Source organism: Mus caroli, unplaced genomic scaffold (assembly GCF_978045245.1).
Source record: "Mus caroli unplaced genomic scaffold, Mus_caroli_1 scaffold_1, whole genome shotgun sequence".
Lineage (NCBI taxonomy): Eukaryota > Metazoa > Chordata > Mammalia > Rodentia > Muridae > Mus > Mus caroli.
Window position 1 is genome coordinate 50,689,532 of NW_028227256.1, and position 21,114 is coordinate 50,710,645.

The following is a 21,114-nucleotide window of genomic DNA, read 5'->3' on the forward strand; positions in this document are numbered from 1 at the left end:
CTAAACAAGGCAGAGAATAGAGGATGGAGATAAAGGACAGAGGATGAAATAAGACCCTGAGTGACAGGGTTCAGTGGAGGTTCCCAGTGCCAGTTTTCTTAGCCTGGGTAGCATTATTAGCAAAAATAAAGGTAAAACTTGCCATAATTTAATGTTTTTAATTCTTTAAAAATGTTAATACTTTCTCTAGTATCCTTATTAATTACCTTCTTGAACTAGGAAGTTTAGAACATCAACACTTGCTGACACTAACTAGGTCACAGATATCTAACCTATGGTCGCACACAACTCCTGATCACCAGTCAATAAATACAAACTAAAGGGAACAAAACCTAGGCTAGTTACTCCAACTACTTGTTTGCATAGTATTTGGTGGGCAAAATCCTGGCTGTTTGTTCATGCCACTTTTCTCCTTACGTTTTAGGGCCACTCGCACAGAGTTCTCTGTGTGTGTCACAGAAGCACTTGTTTGAAGTGAGAGTAGGGAATTCCATGTTTCTAAGTCTTCTCATGAGATCACCTTAGCGGAGATGCCTGATCTATGAGTACAGTGGAGAATGCTACAGCAGCAGGAATTCCTGTCCTGCAGGTAACTAGCAGAAGAAATGCCCCAAACTATGCATTCCAAGCAAGTTCCTTCTTCACCTACATCTACTGACCGCTGTCTTAGCCTTCACTTAATTTGTGCATTAGTGTGTGTTGCCTCATTTAGACTTTAAAACTTGGTAGTGTGGATGCTAGTATCGGTCCTCAGCTTTTTTGTTTGTTTGTTTTTGCGAGACAGGGTTTCTCTGTATAGCCCTGACTGTCCTGGAACTCAGGTTGTAGACCAGGCTGGCCTCGAACTCAGAAATCCGCCTGCCTCTGCCTCCCAAGTGCTGGGATTAAAGGTGTGTGCCACCACCGCCTGGCAGTTCTGAGCTTTTGAGATGAACATAGAAAGTCAAATTTAAAAACATTTTACAAACAGTATGCCTTGGGTGTCAAGTGTTCAGCTCACTGCTAAGGTCAAATGCGAACTAAACTTCATGGGTGAATTAGGTAAGTCCTCTAACAGAACTAAGGCATCCAGAACAATGAACAGAAATCCTAAGTGAAGAAGTTGGGTGGGCTCTTCTGAGGGGGTTACATCTCAGCTGAATTCTCAGGGATGTGGACCAGCAGAAAGTAGACTTGGGCAGCAGGTCCCACAGTCTTCAACTAGAACTGAATCTTTATGTTTGAAGAACAGCCAAGAGGTAGTGGCTGAGGCAGGTGTGGGCTGAGAGGTCTGAGTTAGGGTCCTGACCAGGTCTCCCACCTTCCAGTGCTTCAGAAGGAGCCTGAATTTTATTTCAGCAACTGAAGGCTGCAAGTAGGGGAGAGAGATGACCTTAACAAGTGGGATGAATAATATGAGGGTGGATGGAGCAGAGGAGGAGGAGTCTGGCTGGCTGCCTGCTGCAGTGATCCAGGTGAGAGGTGAGTGTGTCATGGAGTAGGCTGGTGATAAGAGATGAACCTAGTTTGTGTTCTTGAAGCCAAAGGAAAGGAACAGCTTAATCTTTAGCAGTTGTGTTGCCTGTTGCCCACCAATATAAACTTACAGAATGATTTATGAAACAGCTTTCAAGGCCTGTTAGTAAATTTGACTTGGATTATGTCATCTCCTACTGCAGGGAGCAAGATAATCTCTTCATTAAAATTTTGCAAATTCTTTCAATGATTTACTTTTTAACCTGAGTCTATTTTTAGAGCGCCCCCCCCCCCCCCCAATTTAAAGATAGGGACTTTGAAGCTGGTCTTGAACATTCAACCTCCTTGTCTCTGCTTTCTGGAATTACAGGTAGGGTAGGCACCACCTGGCCTGGATTCACAATCTATTTTTATAATAAATTACCTACCTACCAAAGTAAAGACCAACCCAAAAGAGCTATCACATTTACATATGCTAATAAGCTCATAAATTAATTCAATGGAAGAATAAGGTAAAAATCTTTAAGTATTTCAGTTATACAGAACTGAGTGGGCGGGCAGGGGGTGTTGAAGAGAGAGATTGTTTTAGAGGTTAAACGATGAGAACCTATCACAAGTCCTCTTACATTAACAGCCTCACTGGACACCAGCAGCAGGACAGATCCACAAAAGGGACATCAACGGGTGTCCAGAACTCATCCTTATCCTTTTTTTTTTTTTCCTTAAATTGAGCAAAGAGCCATTTTATTTCAGGACTCCTCTGTGCTTTTCTATTGACTAGCTGAAAGAGGGCCTGGATGGTAAACAACGCTCTTTTATTGGAGGAGGAAAAACTGCATTATTGATGATACTGCAGAGCAATAAAAGACATGGAAAGAGGTTCATAATTAATGGTGTGAAACACACACACACAAATATCAGCTTGCAGACAGGTTATGCAGTGCAGTTTTTGTTTTCAAATTTGTACACGTGTGTGTCCACATGCAAGCAACTTAAGGATGAGTAGAAGCAGACACTCCAGACTGTTGGACATTTGACTGGAGATATATATATATATATATATATATATATATATATTTGTGTGTGATATACACATTTAATGTATTTTACATTTTAAATATTTCCTTTGGCATGTTTGCAAAAAGTTTTCGCTTTATATCACAAATAAAAAGTATAATTTTCCAGTGAGAAAAAGATTCTCATTAAAGAAAGAGAAATAAAAAAAAACCTACTATATGTTTCTAGGTCTGTTCCATTGGGTGTGGCAGTGTGTGCGCCCCAGACACCAGCACCCTTGAGAGTAAGGGTAAGGCTAAGGCAGGGGATTACAAATTCTAGGTCAACCTGGGCTCCAAAAATCACAAACCAGCAGTGCCGTTCTGTCGTATAAAATCCTTTCCTCGAGACTTCTGTTCCAGAGTGAGTTCTTCCCTTTACTCTCCTAACTTCTGGGTTGACATTTCAGTCTTCTCAAATTCATGACACAACTAACTTCCTAAATGAACATCTTCTCTTTGGTCAAAGCCCACCCTTCCCCAGCGGCTGCAGTCCCTGCTGCTCTCTCACTCTCTCTCTCCTTTTTCAATCCGCTGGCAGAAACCTCAGATGAACTCAGGAGAGAGCACTGCTCTGCACTTTGCAGACTGGCATGTGAACTGACTGCTTAAGAGGAAATGCCATAAAGTGAGCTTACTCTTTACTCATAAAACCCCTCAGAGCTCCAGGGGGTAGGAAGTCTTCTACAGAAATGCAAATGCTGAGCGAAACCAGCAGCCACAAAGCAGAGGAAGCGCAGTAATCAGTTCAGGCTGCTAGTCTCCATGGAAACGCCATTGAGTAAGTCTCAAGTCTCTATCAGCTAAATCACTGGTTACTTTATTACTACAGAAGAAGGGGGGAAAGTCCTGGATACAACTTGTTCCGGCTCCAGAGACTACCATATATACTTTTTAATAAACACATTTCTTGAGGAACATTTGATCAGAGCTACCAGGGTTACCACAGAATGAGCATAAGCAATCAAAGAGCACAAGTCACACTAGCTTGCTTGGAAGGTTGAAAGACTGAATTATCTGTCCAAGAGCCTCTCCATCATCACTCTGGCTTGCAATGACAGCTGTCACCCTTCACACCCTTCCAACTCTGTGGGTTAGAGCTTCTCAGGGGAAGATGATTCTATACTTGTGAGAGGGGAGTTTCAAAAAATATATATTTATTTTTAGTAAGGAGGACATTGGTTCTATCTAGTATATTTGTACAGTATCACAACTTAAATGATAGACACAGAATCACTAAGAGGGAAAAGAATATACTGGAGCTGACTGGCTTGAGGCCTACCAGCCCCCTAGCTCTGTGAAACCAGGAAACAGCGAGGGGTTAGTGGAGTGGCGGGGGTGGGGGTGGGGCTTTAGTGTGTATGTTTTGGTCTTTGGAGTATTAGACTCAGAAATATAAAGCAATGTCTTTAGGTCCGAACAGACTTCACCGATTTCTTTATACTCAAGTGATACTTTAAATCTCATAAAAGGTTCTCAGTGAAAAAGTTGCTTCTGATAAAACTTATACTGCTATGCCCTGAAGTGATTTCTCTTATGTTTTTTGTCTAAATGAGGTATGTGTGTGTGTGTGAGAGAGAGAGAGACAGAGAGACAGAGAGCATTCATCTGAGTAGTACAGAAGCTACACAGGTTAAGGATTAAAGGCTTAAACGGAAACAAGAAAGCATACACTCCCTAAAGACTTTCTAATATATTATCTCGTTCCGGTGTTAGAAATACTCTCTGAGCCTGGGCATTGTTACTTCTGTTCTATGGAGATGGATAATAACACCTTTATTTGTGCTGCATTATGATAAGGGTAGGAACAGGCGCCCATACAGCAAGAGAGGAAGAATGACAATAGCTGTTACCCAACTGTGTGTTTGCAATGGTTCTGACGAACAGCTCCATCTACAATGAGTCAGCCTGAGAACTTTCTGGAACTACCAGGGGAAGTAGCGATGCCAGCGCAGGCAACCATCAAGACTCTTCAGCAACTGTATGGTGTTACCACTCACTCAACCCAAGCTAACATACCACCCCACCAACTGTCTATATGATAAGGCAACTGAACCCTGAAATTCACAATGTAGTGGTCCTGGAGATCACAAAGTTTGATGATGATAAAGTGGACCTGGAATCCAGGATTTCTACCTTCCAGCCTTCTGTTTGCTTTGCTATGTCACTACCTAATTGCAGAAGAGGTGGCACACAGTGCGGTGACAGGCAACAGCAAATGAAAAGCCAGTGACAAAGTGTCTTCAGGAATCTTCAGCACAAGTCAAAAGAGGATAGGGGTTGTAACCAACTATCTTTCTCCACCCAACAGGGCTCTGGGAGATTTCAGTGCTTTAACTGTGAGCAGCAGCTATACCTTTCATTACTGCAGTCAATTCCATAAACTTTGGTAGTTTCACCAAAATAGATTGAATAGAAACATGACACACAGTTAATCTGAATTTTCCTGTTTCTTCTATGTTCTTAAGTTTCTCAAAAGAGTGGAAAACCTTATTAAGCTAGTATAAATCTGTTTTTAAGATACAAATATTCACTAAAGGGAGGAGAAAAAAAATCTCATTACCCAAGCATAAGTAAAAATTAGTAGATTAAATATTCTGGTAAGACCATTAAAGATGTTGTAGAATTACTATCCATAACCTGTGATGTGCATAGGTAGGTGAGATGCTCAGGCAAGGCCCTGAGTTGGCTCCATTTAACTCCTTTCTTCACAAGCCCTACCTGCCAGCTTTGTGTATTTATTGTTAGCCACAGTAAAGCAATAGTTTTCAACCCCAACAAAATGTATGATATTGTTGAGTCTGGTACAGAGAGGACTCAAATGGAATGAGAACAGATATTGACCACTACAGAGGTATGCAACACATCCACGAGGCTGAATCCTATTCAACAGCTACCATATGCTACTCCTTTTCAACAGTGATTTATCATCAGAGCTTTGTGCTGGCTCAGGTATGTCAACTTGACACAAGCTAGAGTTCTTTAAGAAGTCAATCGAGGAAATGCCCTGAACACATTGCCTGTGGGCAAGCCTATAGTGCATTTTCTTGATTGATGTTTGATATGGGAGTGCCCAGATCACTGTAGTTGGGACCACACCTGGATTGGTTGCTAAACAAGCAATGGGGAGTAAGCCAATAAGCAGCACCTTCCATGGCCTCTGCATCGATTCCTGACTTAGTTCCTGCCCTGGATTCCCTTGGGTGATAGGTCGTAAAATGAAATGAACCCTTTCTTCCTCAACTTGCTTTTTGGCCACAGTGGGGTTTTTTTTGTTTTTGTTTTTGTTTTTGTTTTAAGATTTATTTATTTATTATATGTAAGTACACTGTAGCTGTCTTCAGACACTCCAGAAGAGGGCGCCAGATCTCGTTACGGATGGTTGTGAGCCACCATGTGGTTGCTGGGATTTGAACTCTGGACCTTCGGAAGAGCAGTCGGGTGCTCTTACCCACTGAGCCATCTCACCAGCCCTTGTTTTTGTTTTTAAATTCATTTTCAAGGGTTTGGGGTTTTGTTTTGTTTTTTGAGATTATAATATAAACACTTCATTTCCCCCTTAGTATTCCCTCACCCCAAACTCTTCATGTGCCCTTCTTTGCTCTCTTTCAAATTTATGGGTGCTTTATCTTTGTTTTCTTTTCCTTTTGTGCTCTCTCTCTCTCTCTCTCTCTCTTTCTGTATGTTTGTAAAAGCATAAATATAACTTGCTCAGACTGTATAATGTATTTGGATGTGCACTTTCATGGCTGACCATCTGGTTTTGGATGACCAGTTGAGGTGCTCATCCGTCTCAGCCCAGCATGCCTATGGCTCTTTGTCTAGGGTTATAGCCTTCATTCATGTTAGCATGTCTATTGGTGTTATAAACAGACTTTGAAAGCCAGAAGCACTGTATTCCAAGTCCTAAAAGACATGATGGCTAGCTTAAATTAATAAAACATAGCAACACTATCTGGCATAGTTGAATGAGAGAGAAAAACTTCCCTTGATTTAAATGACCTAAAAAATTGTATATCCAACAAACCAAACTTAAAGTATAGGTAGTGTCAAGGCGTTTCATCCCAGCAATGGAAATCCTAACTACTGTTGCCTTCTAGAGCCAAGCCACAAGTTTGATGACAGATGTTGCCTAACTAAAGCTAGTAAGCCTTCTGCCTTTGTCGTGCTTTGTACTTTGACATACAAATGCATGTATTCAACATATAGCCAAACAAGATATTTTGTTTCTCCCCACTTTATTAAAGAAGGTGATTAGAGAGAATATCATCTCTCAAACATTTCTCTTTTCCAGTCTTCACATAAAACAATGATTGATCCATATACACATATATTTATTCACATAAATAAAAATAATATAAATATATATTAAGCTGAAGTTTTTCTGCATGTGTTAGGAGTAAAAAGTACTTTCTTTTACCTGGGAAGAGCGGTGATTTTTCCCCATTTTTCCACACAGAATCTTCTTGGACCATTACTCCCTCGGAGAGAAGCGAATCCTTCATAGGGAATGCTGGATGTGCCTGTAACAAACTATCAACCACAGAAAGAGAAGGGGAAGCTGAAGTCAGAGACCTGATCCAGGAAAGGTACATCATTATTGCTGTAAAGCACTTCCGAGGAAGAGGGACAAGTAGGGAATTTCAGAAGCCAACGTGTCATCAACATAGGACAACTAAAGAGATAAAGGGAAACAGGATGAAAACCATCTGAGTGGCTGGCCTGCTTGGATGTTAAGCCAGGCACACTTTCTATGGCAGATGAACGAAATGAGTCTATTAATTAAACCAAAATGAATATATATATAAAACCCTATTATCAATTTGGTATAAGTTTTAGGAATTTTGTGGGCTGCAAATCTGAGTTCCATATCATAATCCAAAAGCAATTTCTAAGTCCAAGTCTAAATTTAAGGCTCCGCCTCAGTGTCCAAGAGGCTTCCTCAGATCTAATGCTTTAGTGGAGTCTTACCAACATTACCCTGGACATTTTTTACAAATGTCATGAAACACAGTGACTTCTCCAAAATGTCATTGCTCTACAAAGTTTGGAAAGTCAAACAAAGGAAGAGGCCTATATCAACAAACAGGGTCCTTTCTTACAGTACTGAACAGCCTCCCTTTTTCTGCTAAGGACACTGACTTCAGAGGGCCACATGCTGTCACTACAAGGACCCACCTGTCCTGAGGGCATATGACAACCCAGGTTTACAGAGACTTGCATTGGCACTTCACTACAGGCCTTAGAAAATGCTTTGATTTGGTTGGTGGTACAGTACACAAAGTATACATGCAAAAGGGTATGGAAATGTCATAGCCAGATAAACAAGATTTGTATTTATGAAGAATATCTAGAAATTTCTAGAAAGTATATACCCTTCCAACAATATATTATTGTGTTAAAGACTGATGACCTAATGGCATCTTACCTGCAACAACCTTAGTCGTTGTTCATTGTTGAATCTTTCCACTGCAGCCCAGAACCACCGAATTACAATGTGATTGTCATGGTACCCTATGGACCAAGCAGAAAAGCTCATGTTACTTGGAGTCTTCTATCTTAAACCACCCAGAAATATATGCCAAAAGACTACCACTATACACACAAATCAGCATCCTGGATTCTTTAAATGTTTATAATTTAAGATTAAGGAACAGGACTGCAAATATGACCATACAGGTATCAAAAGTTAAATAAGATGGCACAAGTGAAACCAACAGGAAAACTCTGTTTTCATTTAGCAGTGAGAAGAACAACAAATGAGTTACTTTAGCTTCATCATTTCTGAAAAATACAATTGTTCTGACTAGAAAGGCTTTCAATCATTTCTATAAGAAATGATTTCTATAAGAAACAATCACTCAGTGGTTTCAAATACCATTATTCCAAACACTATACTAAGCTTTGGGGCAAAGAAAACTGACCCTCTCAGGATTTCCTGATGAAGGAGAGATGTATTAATCACACAATTTATATATGCAAAGAAAAACAATGAAAACAATTTTAAAGCTGCCTATTTCGTTTCCAAGTTCTTCCCTAAAAGCTATGTATACTACTCATAATTAATAATGAGACCAAATTACTGTGACTGGGGATGTAGCCCAATGGCAAAGCACTTGCCTAGCAAGTGCAAGGTCTTAGATTCAATCCTCAGCACTACAGAAAGAATTTAAAATTAAAATAAACAAAACCAGATTATTTTTTATAATATTTATTAATAAACAGGAAAGAGACCTTTGACTTTTCCAACTAATAAAGCCTAATTATCACAGTTTTACTTTTATTCCATATTTCTGCAGAATTTAATGAGGTGTCAAAAGAATTATCTCACAAATTTGGGTTAAAGCTGTAGTAACAGGTTTTAAAACCTCTCAGTAAAAGATAATTAAGTTCTAAGAGAGAAGACTGACATGAATTCATGTGCAATCAATGATTTGAATCAACTGACAGTCATATTTTACAAAAACTACTTTAATTCTGTGCTGTACTCCCCAAAATGAGGGTGAGTCGGGATAACTTTAATCTGAATGTGTCCTCGTGCTCCCAGAGCTGTGAAATTTACCAAGAAATCTCACTTTAGGATTTGCCATTTCACCAGAGATCCTTATTCCCCTTGAGAAGAGAGCCCAAGTGAAGGATAAGCAGCATTAGGCCGGTTCTAGCATCCATCAGGGTCCAGGCTTTGGGCAAGACTTGGTTAATGAGCGAAAGATGGCTGCATGAGCTGCTGGAGGCACTACAGGTTGCTGTCCTTCAGAGGCAGCCCTCTTCTGCTTGGCCCTGACTGTTTGTGCCAAGCCTAATTTGAAAGAAGAACGACTATCCCGTCGTCTGGTCCACAGACAGCTGCTGGATGAACAGATGGTAGGCGGCAGCGCAACTGCTTTCTCACATGGTGCCAACTAGCCGTGCCAGGCAAACACGGCAGCTAAGTGTCTTGTCCTTTATCTGATCACTTCTAAGGATCTCATTTGGTAAGATTTACCACTAAAATAGGTCCTGGATTTACTCACATATAGTGATTTAAAAAAAAAATCTTAGACGGTGTGAGTACACAAATGATTTTGATTACTGCGCTACTCTGAGAATCTTCTAGGGGTAAAGTATAAGGAAATAATAGTTACCGTGAACGTGAAGGAGGATATCAGGGAAACTGCATTTTAGTTAGTAAAAATAATTCAGCTAACAAAGCTTTCTGTAATAATCAATGTCATATATGGATGCTACATGGGTCCAGCCAGATAAAATGTACTTCACAGTTTGACTTCAGAAATAAAAGGGATGGAAACCTCAATTTAATACAGACCTTTAGAGAAAACCCCAACATTACAATTCATCCCAGAAAATTCATACTTTCTTTTTGTTTTTGTTTTTTGTTTGTTTGTTTTCAAGACACAGTTTCTCTGTATAGCCTTGGCCATCCTGAAACTCACTTTGTAGACCAGGCTGGCCTCGAACTCAGAAATCCACCTGTCTTTGCCTCCCAAGTGCTGGGATTAAAGGCGTGCGCCACCACTGCCCGGCAAATGTATACTTTCTTTACTCAAAATTATTAGACAAAACTTTTAACTCTGGGCTGTCCTTAGGTTTCACCTTTTTAAATAAGGGATAATCTCAGTCATGTTGGTCCAAATTACTGAAACTCTGTATTGATCTACAGGAAGCTACTTCCAACGAACCCCAATCCAAATCATTTTACAGCAGTTCTCAACCAAACTCGATAGTCCAGTTTAGAAGGACCTTGCAGATGGATATGCTGAATTTTAAGAACCCATTTTTGTTCCCTGTTAGTGTTTTAACCATGAGTTATAACTGATAGATGGTTCAAGGAACTGCAGCAAACCTTTGCAGGTTAGGAGGCTCAAAGGGTGTGGCGTCTGGAAGTTTTGAGTGTAGATGGATAGGTCGGGTCTGACCAGTTGGATATTAAGCCTCCCATGCCTCACCAACAATGTCATCTAATACTTAATTGGTGTTCTTTTGATCACATTTCTTCACCAGCAATTAGGAGTTATGACATCCTCAAATGAGGTGTAAACAGTCCTTCCCCTTTTGACTAATGAAGTCACTAGGTACAGAAGGGACTGACCTTGCCCAAGGTCTCAAGAAAAACAGCAACAGACAGACCAGTGATTAATGCAAGCGCCTTGGTATGTTCTATATGCTCAGACCTGTGATTGAACTAGGCTCCCTGGAACGTACATCTAGCCATTCATAAACCAAACCTTACCGCCTCTATATTCAGTGTTGTTTCTCCAGTCATTGAGATCTATCTCAGCTGTGCCAGCAATGACCAGTTCCAGTTCTCTTGCATCAAAGACAGATACTAGCCTGGCATCTACTACCTGTGGAATAGAAAAAGCACAGGTATGACTTAGAAACCGAGAGAAACAATCAGCCAAAGGAAGACTTATAAAAAACACAGGGCACAGGGAATTTCAAGAGCACTATGGTTATATCCTCTACTGGTATGTGAGAACTTCTCATACTTTCTACAGATGGAAGTTGTGTTTCTAGTTGAAAGTTTGTAAGATTAGTCTCAGAATTTTTGTTTTGGTTGATCACCATATCCCACTGGATAGGTCTCCTCTGGTCTCAGATGCTAAGCAAGGCAAAGCTAAGCAAGATGCTAAGTCTGATTAGTACTAGAATCAGAGGATTTTTGCTTCGTATGTGATAACTGACCAATATAGATGTTTGTTGTTTGGCTTGTGAAAAAGAGCTAGAGAGTTGCATGGAATACATGTGATAAATTCTGGCCCCCACACAATCATTGCATATATCAAGCATGAGATTTAATTTTGCATACCTAAGCATGAGTAAGAATTATAACTTTTATGTTATCAGTAGTCATTAAAGCATTAAAGTGATACACCTAAAATCAGCATCCCATTCACAGTGGTGATATCCACAATAAGCTTTCACGTGTGTACTTGGGGATATACAGGAATATATCTGACTTTTTATATATTAAAAGGACAATAGTAAACATAGCAAGAGAGAAGAGAGAAATAGTCTATGCATGAAGCATGGTACAATGGACAGGCAGCCTGGCTGTGGGCTGTGGGCCAGCAGTTGTCAGCCAGGGCTGTTTACCTCATAGAAACCACGAACTAAGCTCTCTGTCTGCTGCACCACACCCCTCTCGATCCTCCACTTCACCATTCTCTCAATGTACTCCTTCTTGTTCTTCTCTGTGACTGGAATATTGGCTCCCCCTGGTTTTAACTCTCGTTCAGTAATCTGTCATTAAAAGGCAAAAGAACAGATCAGAAAACAAGCTGGGATCAGGTGTATGTCCCGTCCCCACCTTGGGTGTATCCCGAAAGTGGGTAAGCCTCTAAGGCAGTGGTTCTCAACCTTCCTAATGTTCCAACCCCTTAATACAGTTCCTTGTGTTGTGGTGACCCACAACTGTAAAATTACTTTCATTGTTTATAACTGTAATTTTGCTACTGCTATGAAGCGTAATGTAAGTATCTGTGTTTTCTGATGGTCCTACATAGCCCATGTAAAGGTCTTAAGTGACCCCGCAAAGGGTCCCACAGGTCAGGTATAAAGATCAACTATGCCTACAGAGCCAGAAAGGTGTACTTAAGGAATACAGAAAGACACTCCAGTAAATCTTAAATGGAGAGTTCATTTTTGAAAGCACGTGAAATACAGGCAACCCATGTAAGTACCAATGCCTAGTCAGGACTACTGACAGACATCTTGTAGTCTTCCCTTCCATCAAATTTCAAGGAAAACACATCTCTAAAATATTATTCACACTCTCTCTGTTCCAAAACATCAATTACAGTTTTAAAATCTAAAGAGGTCTTAATTTTATATTAATTAAAATTAAATAATTTAATATTCAACCCAAGGATAACATTCAAATGCATTCTATGTACAATACATTCTCATATCTCTACATATATCTAAAGGTTCTCACATCTTGTATGAGAATTTGAGTTGGAAATAAAAAGATTGTTTACAGCATATAAATGTTTCTCATAGTCTACAAATGAGGACCTCTTAATCTGTAGTTGGCAGAATTTTGCATTATATGCCTTTAGCTTTAGTTGTAGTTGTAGTTAATCTTTGTCCTTGAGCTTACTACAATTTAGTTAAATCACCCAATAAGACACAAATACTAACATGTGATCTTAGTCATGGCATTAACTTTTCCCCAGCCAATAGCCTTCAGTTAGCATGTAACAGACCTGCCCAAAAACTTCTTCATTCACAGTGAACGTGAGGTCCAGGATGTCATGGATGTCATTGTCTTTCATCCACTGAAGGCTCTGGTGGAACTCCTCATCAAGGTATTCCAGATCACTCAGGTCACACAGGCTGAGATGACAAAGAGAAGCAAGCACACAGGCCTTGGTATTAGCAAATCCCAGAATCACAAGGAAGGAGGCTCAGGCTTCGTGGCAAGAGAAAGACCCATTCAATAGGCCGTGGTTTTGTGATGTTGCTGTGTTCAGCAATCACACTACTGAAATAAGTCAGATACGTGGTATATGTCTTTCAATCTGGGATACAGAAGATGCCTTAGGAAGCACTTACCTATCTTTTATCTCAAAAAACAGAACCAAAATGTACAAAGAATGGCTGTCATCTACATGGTCATCTACAACCACAGCTAGCTCTAGAACTGGAACAAGTTGACAACTTGCACCTGTATTCTCTTTAGCTACGATATCCTATCAAGAATTATTGTTCTCATAATTTGAAATCATTTATTGATTTTTCTATTGTGTATTATCTATGTTTTTCACTTGTCTTTTCTAAAAAGACTAGATACTATAAGTATTTCATGGTTCTTATTCTACCACTCAAAAAATTGTAAGCCAAAGAACTCTTTCATAATTGCAAAGTTTCCTATACCTCACTCCACTACTGTTTCTTTTTTTTCTCTGCAGTGACAAGATCTAAGAGTTACTATTATGTGCCTGGTGTAAGGTGGCAGTAATTGAACTGCTACAGCTGTGTTAAAATTCCCTGCCCTTTAGCTCTATTTCAAGGATTGTCTTGTTTATTTTATTTATTTATTTATTTACTTATTTGGCATCGAATGTGCACCATGCATATTAGTAACTACTTAATGATCTTGCTGCTCTTGAAGGGAAGTGATCTTGGGGAGATAGGTACACTGTGAATAAATTAATATAAAGTACAGGTGGCATCACAGAGTAGAGAGTGCTAAAATTCATGCACAATTTAAAATACATGTTACTGTCAATCAATGATTGATAAGACTGGACATGGTTATCTTCCAACACCTGGGAGGTGTGGGTAAGGACTGTGAGCCCAGTCTGGGACATAGAGTAAAACTTTTGTCTCAAAAAGGAAAAGGAAGAAAAGGTAAATAAAACCAAGAGTTATCAGAGGAAGTGGGCAAGAGGGACATTTGCTTTGACTTGGACATTCAGGGAGACATATTATAGAGATGATGCCTGTATTAAATCTTTCAGGATTATGATATTTAGAGATAGAAATAGAATGGGCTAGAGGAAACAGGAGAGGAGAGAAAAGAGGAGATAACAATAAAAACAAAGCTAAAGGCATAGAGTGCAAAATCCTCCAAGCCCATGGAGAGTCTTGGAATACTGAACATAAGACACTCTTAACATCCTAAGAATGAGGACAGAAAAGTAGTTGGAAGTGAGTTGTCAGTGCCACTCTAAGAGTCTCAGTGATTCAGGCTCAAGACAAGGAATGATGTAATCAGATGTGGGTGATGACGTATAAAGAGGTTTTCTGGAAGATACTGAAAAGATTATCTAAAATAGGATGGAAATCAATTATCAGAACACTTCAGCAATGTGGCCAAAGTAAATGTTCTAGCGAGGGAAAGGCTATTAAGAGTACAGAGGCAGGAACACAGAAATTAGTAAAGGGCTATACTGGAAAGGAGTATAAAGGAGAATAATCTAAAATAGGGACAGCAAATGAATTCATGACACAGGTCAACTCTGATAGGGACCATGATGCCTGAATTCATCAACAACTTTTAGTGAAAGGAACTGAAAAGATTTGAGGTCACATAATTTCAATGGGAAAAAGTACATGTTCTTTCAATGGGACCATAAATGAGAACCCTCTGTTTCAATGGGAACAGAGACAGGAAAGAATGCTTTGATGGTTAATATTGTAAACTGACAGGATCTAGACTCACCAACAAGATAATTTATGGGTATGTCTATGGTCAGGGAAGGGGATAGGGAGAAAAACCTTATCTCAGACAGATAGTAGAAATTTAGGCCTTGATCTCGTATAAGAACAAGGCAGGGGATAAGGAAGGAACATTCTCTTAATAGATAATAATAATAGTTTAGATTGCTTTAATTGCTTTAAATTGTTTTATTTATCAAAATGCAAGTTGTTATATGTTTGGTGGTTATGGTATTAAAAATCCTCTGTGAGAGAGGTCAAAATAGAGTGAGCCTAAAGGGAAAGGAGGTTGCTAATTTGAATCAATCTATACCTTTGATGACTTTGGGATTCTAGACTGAAGACATGCTCTTTTGGGAGAGAGGCTTTGTATTTGTGTTAATAGGAAAGAAAAAATACTTTGAACCCCTTCCAAAGTGATATGAATCAGATATGATAGGAGAAGACCCCCTGAAGATTTTGGCTAAAGACAGAAAAGAAAAATTCAAGAAAATCAAACAGGACATATTCGTATATTGCAGAATGTGCAGCTCTGATGAAATTCATTCTCGGGAACACCAAAAATAAACTATTGGTCCAGCTCCGTGCCTCCTGAAGCTGTTTCCAGAGACTTGCTCCCAGAACAGCTTCGGAAATAACTGGTGATTCCTCATGACCTCAGTTCATCCAGAGTTTCAGATGGATCCGGTCAAAACTTCAGTCAAGCCCTGAGCCTTCTAAGCATACAGAGATTGGATAAGAGATACTAAAGCTAGCTTTCTTAAGTCTAACCAAATTTTCCAATTTTCCTCTCCTTCCCCACACATGTAAAAAAAAATTTATGTGTATATATGTGTGTGTGTATGTGTGTGTGTGTGTGTGTGTGTGTGTGTGTGTGTGTGTGTGTGTAGGAAGAAGCCATAGAGAATTGCCATCCCTATTCCTTGGGTTTGAGTATCTGGTTATAGTTATTTTATAAATTATAGCTAGGTTGTCATTTTAAGAGATAATTTGGAAATGGTCATAATTTTGAACAGGAAGGAAACTAAATAGACTTGATGACTTCTGTCTTTCCTTTCCTCTTCTCTATCCTTTCTTTCTTAGGTAAAAGGAAGAGGGTTGAAGGGGAAAAGGGGGAATAGAGTAATATTATAAAAAAATTATATATGAGACAGATTGCTAAATTTATTCTTAAAACATTATATAGCCATAATCTTACATTGACAGACATCTTTATAACTAATACAAAATTAAAGTTATAATTTCTTATACTGGTACAGAATTTATATATTGATACAAATTTAAGGTTTTCATTGTTATTCTCTGTATATTGATACAGAATTTAAAATTAATATTGTTACTCTCCGATACTCTCATTGTGCCTATGCAACTCAGTTAAGACTCAGTCCTTCTAATAGCTGCTATCACAAACTGTTGAAGTAATAAAATGTAAGTACCAGATAGTAAACTCATGGTTATATTAGATTCTGAACTAGTTATAACAAAATGTTTTCAATATTATTCAAATAGAAATAGCTAAGAGTAGTCAAGGTTTAACAGTTCAGATATACTATATATTGACAGTCTTCAAAAACATCAAAAATCCACATTTAAATTCATTATTTAAATTCATTATTAATAAATATTTTGACTGGGAGATATGTCTACTTCTGGCAGTATCCCCTTCACAGTTCAAAGAAGATATTAAACATCATAACCTCTATATAGAGTTGCTCCAATTGTGGCAAGGTATCCACTGGACAAAAATTGCCCTAATTCATCTACAGACAAAAAAATATACTGTCCAGGAAAGGACATAAAATGTGATACAGTCAACAGCTTAGCTCTGCCAAGAGAAAGTAAGGTAGTCCTCATATTCATGCTTTACTAAGGTCTGTCAGATGGTTCTGGGCCAGAAGGCTAAAGACAGATGCTTCAGTGTTTTGAGGAATAGGGGACTGTCCAGGTGTCTCTACAAACTTGCTTAAGTTTTCAAAGCTGTGTTTTTGTAATTCCTATATATTATATTCCTAAATATTCAGGTAATATTTAATTTGTTCTTAGATCTCTGATGGTATTAAAGACTAGTCCTCTTTTTTTTTAAGATTTATTTATTTTATTTATATAAGTATACTGTAGCTGTCTTCAGACACACCAGAAGAGGGTATTGGATCCCATTAACAGATGGTTGTAAACCATCATGTGGTTGCTGGGAATTGAACTCAGGACCTCTGGAAGAGCAGTCAGTGCTCTTAACAACTGAGCCCTCCAGCCATTTAGTTATAGTCTTATAATCAAACTTAAGTTGTTTAACATTTAAAAAGATGATCTAGATTTAATAGGATGGTTTTCTGATGGTAATGCAAATTAAAATCAAAACATAATTCAGATCTAAAATTATAAACTCTTCAAGTTAAGATAGATGTTAGAGTAATGTACCTAAATGGACAAAATTGATAGACTAGATGTTATTAGTACATATCATACATTATAGTTTATGTAACTATTATAACTATGCTCACTATATGTCTGGGAGGAAAGGCCTTTTTAATAGATGAAAAGGGGGAATTTTTGTGGATTTGGCCTAATGCTACTTATGCCAACTGGGTCCCCCAAATTGCACGAGAATCCGCATAAAAGATGCTAATGGTCCTTGTCCCAGTTGGTTTTGATTGGTAAATAAAGTTGCTGGCGGCCAATGGCTGGGCAGGACTTTTAGGATTCCTGGAAAGGGTCAGGAGAGGAGAAAAGAGAGAACTACCATGCCAGGAAAAGGAGTAAAGACCAGGCCTGAGAAGTGCAAGACAGAGAGACAGCCAACAAGTAAGAGCCCAAGAAGAGCAGCCCCAGGACCCCTGTCTAGGGCAACAAAGATGCACTATAGAGTTTAGTAAATAATAACTTGGGAATACCGAAGGGGGTGTGTGTTAGTCACATGGAGGTTTGGGAGTGGCCCAAGCACTGAATTGCTTAAGACATATTAAAATATAAGGCTACATGTATATATCTTTCTGTCAGGAACTCAGAACATTGGGTTGATTAGAGAAGAGATTAATTGGTAACTACAACAGTCCAGAATGAAAGCTTCTGAACACCAAGGTTAAGAGCAAATCATAGGAAAGGCCACAGAGGAGCAAGAAGGTGAACAAGGGGGAGAACAGAATCACATGTGCCAGCATAGGAAAGACCCAGGGAAACTTTTAGTTTCTGATTGTCTCTGCTATCCCAGAGTTGAATATTAATATCAGAAGCAGCAATACAATCTAAGATAGGGCTAAAAGGCATTTATCCACATCTCCTGAATGGAGGGAGAGAACTCAGACTAACTCGTGGGGAGGTTGTGATTTACAGTAAATGTGATCACTGGGTATCCCTCTCACAAAACCCAATGAAGCTATGAGAAGAAGATAATGAAGTGCAAAGGTGAGGGGCTACCCAGAGGAACCGGGGGGAAGCAGGAAATGGTCCTTGCTGCCCAGAAGGAGAGTTTTCCTACTGAGTACACTGAAGCCTCATGGGAAACATTCTGTTGGCTTTCATTTGAGGTCAGGACTTCCACTTTAGAGAACACAGGTCCATGGGCTTGATAGGAGGATGTGCCAGACAGCTCCCAGCCATGACTCAGTACTTGTCTACTTTGCAAGTTTAAGTCTACCCATCCCCCAACAACTGTCTTGTAAATGACTGCATACTGACTAATGAACAGGGTGGTTTTGCTTTACACTGTACAGTAACCATCATCATACAGTGTGGTAGAAACAAAGAAAAATTAGCATTCTGTGGATGCTAATTTTTCATCTGTGCCCATACACTGCCATTTTGATATAGAAAGGTCTCAAGTAAAGCAGAGCACTGCCTACATCTACCAAAGAAACCAAAACTAAAATGGAAATGAAAGGAAAGAAAATGAACTTGTGACCAAGAGTGAGCTGTTGGAAGTGTATGAAGCAAAATACAACGTGTACTTCATAAAGGAGTGTAGGCCGTGAGTCACCACGACTCACCCACAACTACTCTATCAACAATCAGCACGATGCCACGAGAATCTAAGGGCTGTGTCTGAAGTAAAATTGTTTTAAAGAAGCACGCGTCACCACAGATGAGAATAAACTATTCGGGGAGGAACAGACTAGGGCCTGCAGGTAAGCCTGAAGCATGACAACTATATTTGAAATTGGAGTCACTTTTGAAATCTAAACCACTATTTACCCAACCACTGATTTGTGATAGCATGCAGCTAAATGGAGGCCTTGATACACCTCTTCAGTAAAGCGTTTTTGAGTTGGACATGCCAACCACACAAGCACAGGGGTACTCTTACATTCTGAGAAGAGCCTTATAGAAGGGTCGCGTGAAGAAGGCGTCCAACAAGTACTGGTGTATGAGTGCAAGGCCGAGGATCCTCCCGCTGAATCTGAACCTATGAGGGAGAAACACAAGGTGGGGGAACCCCGCTGGACAGTGTCTTGAGGCCTGTGTCTACCCTCTAGAATGACTTTCAAATTCTTAGGCACTATAGTGTGTGTCTTCATTAGCCAGTGTTTAGATTGACTTGTGGAGGAAATCTGCTCCTCTGATATTTAGAGACACCTTAGCATTACTCCATGTCACTCCGTACCCCCCATCACCCCCCACATATGATAGTATGAGTCCCCCCATTACCTTTTAGTGAAATTTCCCCCAAACCATTCCAAGAGCTAAAGACTTGGAAGGTTGGGAAAATGTCTTCCTTAGTTTCTGTGCATGGATATTAGTTGATTTCTCTAAGGCAAAGTAGGGGCCATTCCCTTTTGAGGAAAAGCCCTTATTCAGATGGAGAAGGTTCTTTGTTCTCTCTCAAGCCTCACTCCTGATGGTAAATACCATCACAAAGTATACAGACAGACATTGGTGGGGGCGGGGGAGGGGGGCTTTCCTCATGAGACACTCTGTTCTCTTAAAATTTCAAACTGAAGTGCTATTCTGAATCATCTTGGAAACTTTACCATATAGATCTGTTAGGATTGGGTTTTCTGCCTGAGGCACACAAATGCCTTCTCCACAAGTACCTGGGGCAAGCTCTTCTAAATCTGATGCCTTCAACAGTACTGTGGGGTCTGTCATTTTAGTTTTGGGCAGGCTTTGTGAGGTCAGGGCCAGCAACTTTTGACCCTCTTTATTTCCACTTACTTTAGCACAGCTGTAACTGCCAGAGTTAGGAGGCCTCTGAATTTGTAACGAAACAAGAAGTTAATTTGAAGAGTAATTCCTGAAAGCTAATGCTCTTCACTGTCAATAACCTCATGACCCAAAGAACCTTTCTCCACTTCTGGTTTTTCTTTGTTAGTATCAGTGAAAATGAACATGAACTGATCAATAGGGCTTATGTAAATATTTAAAGTCTACAAATGCTGGGATTACAAAGAGTATAATTTGGGATTTTTCAAAATAAATACCTCCAGATGGGAATGTTAAAATTGCTTCCCTTGGTTTTGGGTGATATATTAAGAAAAAGGCAAATTCAGCTCCCAAACTTGAAGTGGCTTAAATGTGCTGGTGTGAAGGTGAGGGGGCACTGCCATGATTCCCCATTCACAGGCTTGGTCTGCAGCTCTCCCAGGCCACCACTATGCCCCCACCATGCTCACCTCCCTCCCCCCAGGGCCAGCCATTTCCCCAGGCAGTTAGAGAAGCTGCCTGACCTCTGCCAGAGGGACTTGGGGTCTTGCTAAGAAACTAATCATCCGTAACACTTTTCCAAGGGGATACAGCTTCTAAATTCTACCCAACTCACTTAAAGGTGATCTTATGCAATGTAATCAATTATCAGTTGAGGGGCTGCCTATAGAATTAGGTTTGACAAGCAAAATAAATGCCAAGTGAGGTATATAACTGATAATGTGATTTTTATACAGGAGGCAAAAAAAAAAAAGTTAAAAGAAATGTGACTTCCTTTGGAGGGAGGGGTAGTTAGCATCACAGAAAATTAAATGAAAACAACTATTACAGAAAGAAACCCCTTACCATTCGTGATGATTGTCTACAAAGGCAGACATGGGACTTATTTGCACTGTATATGTGTCATTGGCTGAATATTCAAATAAGCCATAATAGGGGTTAAAGAGCTCTCGGGATACCAGGAAGAAGAATTCTCTGGAAGGCCCACTGTAATCCAACCTGCAAAGAGATCCACATAAAGAATAATGAGCTTTTACTTTGTCTAGATTTTGGGCATATTTTCTCCTTTGTTTAAAATTGTAGAGGATGCTCACTACAGAGACAGTCCACTACCAAGGCTATCTAAACAAAAGTGAAAAAAAAATTCTGATCTCAGTATTGACCAGAACTAATGAACTAGACATTTATACAACACATATCCAAAACTCCAACTACCCATGAGATATGCAAACAAGAACCAGATACTCACCGTATACAAACACACACATATGAAAATTTTACATGTCCAAAGCAAGACCACGGG

The 21,114-nt window shown here is 39.5% G+C and overlaps 1 protein-coding gene across 6 annotated transcripts in view; it reads right to left on the reverse strand.

The window, feature by feature from the left end:
* Window positions 1-21,114, reverse strand: part of Hecw2 (HECT, C2 and WW domain containing E3 ubiquitin protein ligase 2) — a 407,742-nt gene that overhangs the window by 12,289 nt on the left and 374,339 nt on the right. For all 6 annotated transcript variants that reach the window (XM_021160080.3, XM_029476576.2, XM_085837264.1 and 3 more), the window contains 7 exons: window positions 20,658-20,810; window positions 18,976-19,074; window positions 12,719-12,848; window positions 11,607-11,753; window positions 10,741-10,855; window positions 7,939-8,024; window positions 6,931-7,043 (listed from right to left, as the gene is read on the reverse strand). In XM_021160080.3, the coding sequence (XP_021015739.1) occupies window positions 6,931-7,043; window positions 7,939-8,024; window positions 10,741-10,855; window positions 11,607-11,753; window positions 12,719-12,848; window positions 18,976-19,074; window positions 20,658-20,810 (843 nt within the window). The remainder of the gene's footprint in view (window positions 1-6,930; window positions 7,044-7,938; window positions 8,025-10,740; window positions 10,856-11,606; window positions 11,754-12,718; window positions 12,849-18,975; window positions 19,075-20,657; window positions 20,811-21,114) is intronic.